The 3,531-nt window shown below is 33.0% G+C and overlaps 1 protein-coding gene across 1 annotated transcript; it reads right to left on the bottom strand.

The window, feature by feature from the left end:
* Nucleotides 1–2,519: 2,519 nt before the first annotated feature.
* LOC107479907 (brassinosteroid-responsive RING protein 1) lies at nt 2,520–3,204 on the bottom strand. Its single transcript, XM_016100006.3, has one exon. The coding sequence runs from the start codon at nt 3,151–3,153 to the stop codon at nt 2,704–2,706; it is 450 nt and encodes a 149-aa protein (XP_015955492.1). The 5' UTR covers nt 3,154–3,204; the 3' UTR covers nt 2,520–2,703.
* Between the last annotated feature and the right edge of the window lie 327 nt (nt 3,205–3,531).

Here is a 3,531-nt window from a genome sequence, read left to right as displayed (position 1 = left end):
ATTTGGTATCTTGGTCTAGCCGAAAACAAGCAAGTGTCAGTCCAATTTAGGGCTTTACATGGTTTGGTTTTCTTTTTGGGTTAGTCAAAAATATAATTTGGTTAATTAACCAAATTGGTTTTATATAATAAAACTGGTTATTAACCAATTAAAAAATTCAAAAATTGATTTTTAATCGATTATAAAAATAAAAACTAGTTTTGAAAAATAACGATTTTTTTAAAAAAATTCAGTTTTTACATAGAAAAATTTGATTTTTCAAAAAAAAATTAAAAATTAGTTTTTAATCGGTAAAAAACAATTTTAACGGGTTAAAAATTAGTTTTTATAAAAAAATAGGTTAACCAATTTGAACACAAAAATTGCATAAAATTTGATTTTGATTTTAATTAACCTGTTAAAAATCAATTTTTAAAATTTGATTTTGGTTAACCACTTTTTAATAATATGAATATAATTTTTAAAATTATTTTATTAAATTGGTTAACCATAATATGGTCATAAGTTTTTAACTTGTTAATCACAATTTGGTTATTTTATGTACACCCCTACAGTCGAACATCAACGGAAGCAGAATATAGAGGCTTGGCAGCTGCAGATTCTGAGATAATTTGGATTCAAAACTTGCTTCAAGAACTGAGAGTCACATGCTCCATCACTCCAACACTGTTTTGTGATAATATTAGTGTTGTTCTATTGGCTGCTAATTCTATACTTCATAGCCGGACAAATATTTTGAGTTAGATTTACATTTTGTAAGAGAATGTGTAAATCAAAGAAAATTACAAGTAGCACATAAATTTTCGGGTCAGGTAGCTGATATATTTACCAAGTCCCATCCCAGTCCATTGATTTCTTTGATAAGTTCAGATTCAAACTCAAAGTTACTCCAAAAATAACGTTGAGTTTGAAAGAGGCTAATAGAGGATTAATTTATAACAATCAAAATGCTCAGCATGTAGACAAAGTAGTTAAATAATAGTCCGTGCATACATAGGCTCTTTCATCTTATAATAGAATCTTGATGATATTCTTGCTCTACATCTATATAGGAAGAGTGCGTGAGCCTTGTATACACGCTTCAGATCAATAATCATTTTCATTCAGTCTTAGTAAATTTTCTCCCATTTAATTTCTTTACAAACCTCTTTAATAATGATTAAAAACAATCTAAAATTAAAGATTAATTATAGAGATATTTATGAGAAAAATTTTATTTGATAACTAATTTATTGTAACTTCATGTACAGGTAAGCATAACCGAAGGTCCAATTCCTATATGAAATAGAAGATCCACAGCCGTTAGTTCGCTGCTCCGCCAAAAATCGGTTGCCAACAAAACTTTAATTTGACTGTGACTCCACCAAATAAATAATATAAAAAAGGGTCTCGTCTGTTAAAATTTAAGATGGCGAGTAAGCAGGGGAAGCAAGTAATTCATTAAGGGAGCCACTTAAATAAAGATGTTAAAAACGTCTTTTTCTAAAGATGTTTTTTAAAAATTAAAATTTAACACATATAATCAGTTAAATTATATTATTTTTATTAAAATTAGAGTGGACAAATCAGTTTAGCACAAAAATTAATAAATTAAATTTTGAATTGGTGTAAATTAATATTTTTTATAAAAAATTACTATAATATCCCTATTATAAAACACAACTAAAATATCTCTATTATATATATATATACATTAAACATGCTTAATTCATGGAAATTATAATTTTCTTTGAAACACGGAGCCTTATTTTATTGCAGTTGCACCAGGTCACACTACCGATTTTATTATATTAATAATTCTGACTAGGTTGCGTGGAATGGAGCCTGACAGGACGAAGAACGTTAACATAAGCACCATTCATTCAAAGTTAAACAAACACCTTGTCTCATAATTTGTCGATTCTGCCCTCCTCTCCTCTATTCAACAAACCACGCCGGCTTACCTTTTATCAATCTTATTTAATTTTGATGAGACACGAATGAATTGATCACGTGTAAAGAAGACTAAGCTAGCCAGCTATTGCTATATGAAAAAATTTAGAGAATTAACTATATCATGAACCAACTCAAACCAATTTCTTGTACTTTTAATTTTAAAATTCAAAAAATTAGAAGTAGTGGGGAGTTGTTTTTTTAATAACAAACCTAAAACTAGTTAGCTTTAATTGGCTATGCCCCCAGTTAGTTCTCTAACGAAACCACTATCATTATCAATTTAATGACTATAAATCATAACATCAATCTCTTGTTATGAAAAGAGCCCTTTGTATCTCAACAAAGAGATATACTCACATGATTAATTTTATGATTTATATATGACTTGGACACATGATTAATTTTACTATTTATATATGATTTGGAAGTGGGAATGTCTTTTATAGTAGTCACGATCTTCTTTGTCCAAGTATACCTACCAAGTTCAATTTTTTCTAAGGCGAAATATAACTAAGACAATTATCTACACTGGAACAATAATCTATAAGCAGAGTGAGAAAGAATGCAATGCAAGGCAAGGCAACTGGTAGCAAGCCAAATCCAATTATGTATATGAAAAAGTAATCTAAACCGAGATGGATATAATCAATTCAATTAAACTGTAGGAGCCGCGGGTCCATTTGGAGGAGCTGAACTATGTACACACGTACACATATAGATACACAAGGAAAATGAAATGAAGATATTAAGAAGAAGAAGAAGAAGCAGCTAAGCATGAAATTCGGGAATGGCAGAAGCAGCCCAGAGGCCGTGATTGAAGAAATCATCTGGAATGAAGGGTGTCCTGCACAGAGGGCACGTGCTCTGATCGTAACCCATCCAACGGTCCACACAACCCCGGTGGAACACGTGCGTGCAGTTCATCAGCCGTCGGATCTCATCCTCCTGCTCGAAGTCCGTGAGGCACACGGCGCACCTCTCAGGCGGCTCCACCAGCTCCGAGAACTTCACCACGGGAAGGATCTCTCCGAAGAGGAGCTCCGAGACGGGGTGGAATTGGGGCATTGTGTTATCGGTGTCATCGGGTTCGAGGAAGTTGGGGAGCCCCGTGTAGCTGAAGAAGGTGAAAATCAACCTTCTTATGTAACCCAATACGGAGAGGATTTGAAGAACAGGCTTTGGGAACAGAAGCTCCGTGTAACCCACTGGGAATCCCATATAAACGTCCGTTTTTGTTTGTGAATGGAAGCTAAACACTCAGCGACACCTGCCTATATATATGCTTTATATAGTAGTCAGGTTTTAGGCTTCCCTCTGGAAATACCAATAATGCCCTTTGTCTTTTTCCACACTCATCTAACTAGACGACATTTATTAGGATTAGGGAACAACAGAGTAAGACCTTTAATTTGACGTTGAAATCGTTTTAAGACTCCTTCAAATAACTTCATTTTGTAGCGTCAAGTTAATGCCACCACAACTCATCATTTTGAGGTTTCACGTGGTCACAATAATAAACCAGTACCTAGTATAGCTAGAACCTTTCGTTCGAAATTGAAATCCCATCATCATTTGAATTTACTTCCTTCATCTCTT

The sequence above is a fragment of the Arachis duranensis genome, chromosome 3 (genome assembly GCF_000817695.3).
Source record: "Arachis duranensis cultivar V14167 chromosome 3, aradu.V14167.gnm2.J7QH, whole genome shotgun sequence".
Taxonomy (NCBI): domain Eukaryota; kingdom Viridiplantae; phylum Streptophyta; class Magnoliopsida; order Fabales; family Fabaceae; genus Arachis; species Arachis duranensis.
This window is presented reverse-complemented; position numbering and strand designations above follow the sequence as displayed.

Bases quoted from the DNA above. Each gene is read 5' to 3' on its own strand.
- LOC107479907 (XM_016100006.3), bottom strand. From the start codon at position 3,153: ATGGGATTCCCAGTGGGTTACACGGAGCTTCTGTTCCCAAAGCCTGTT.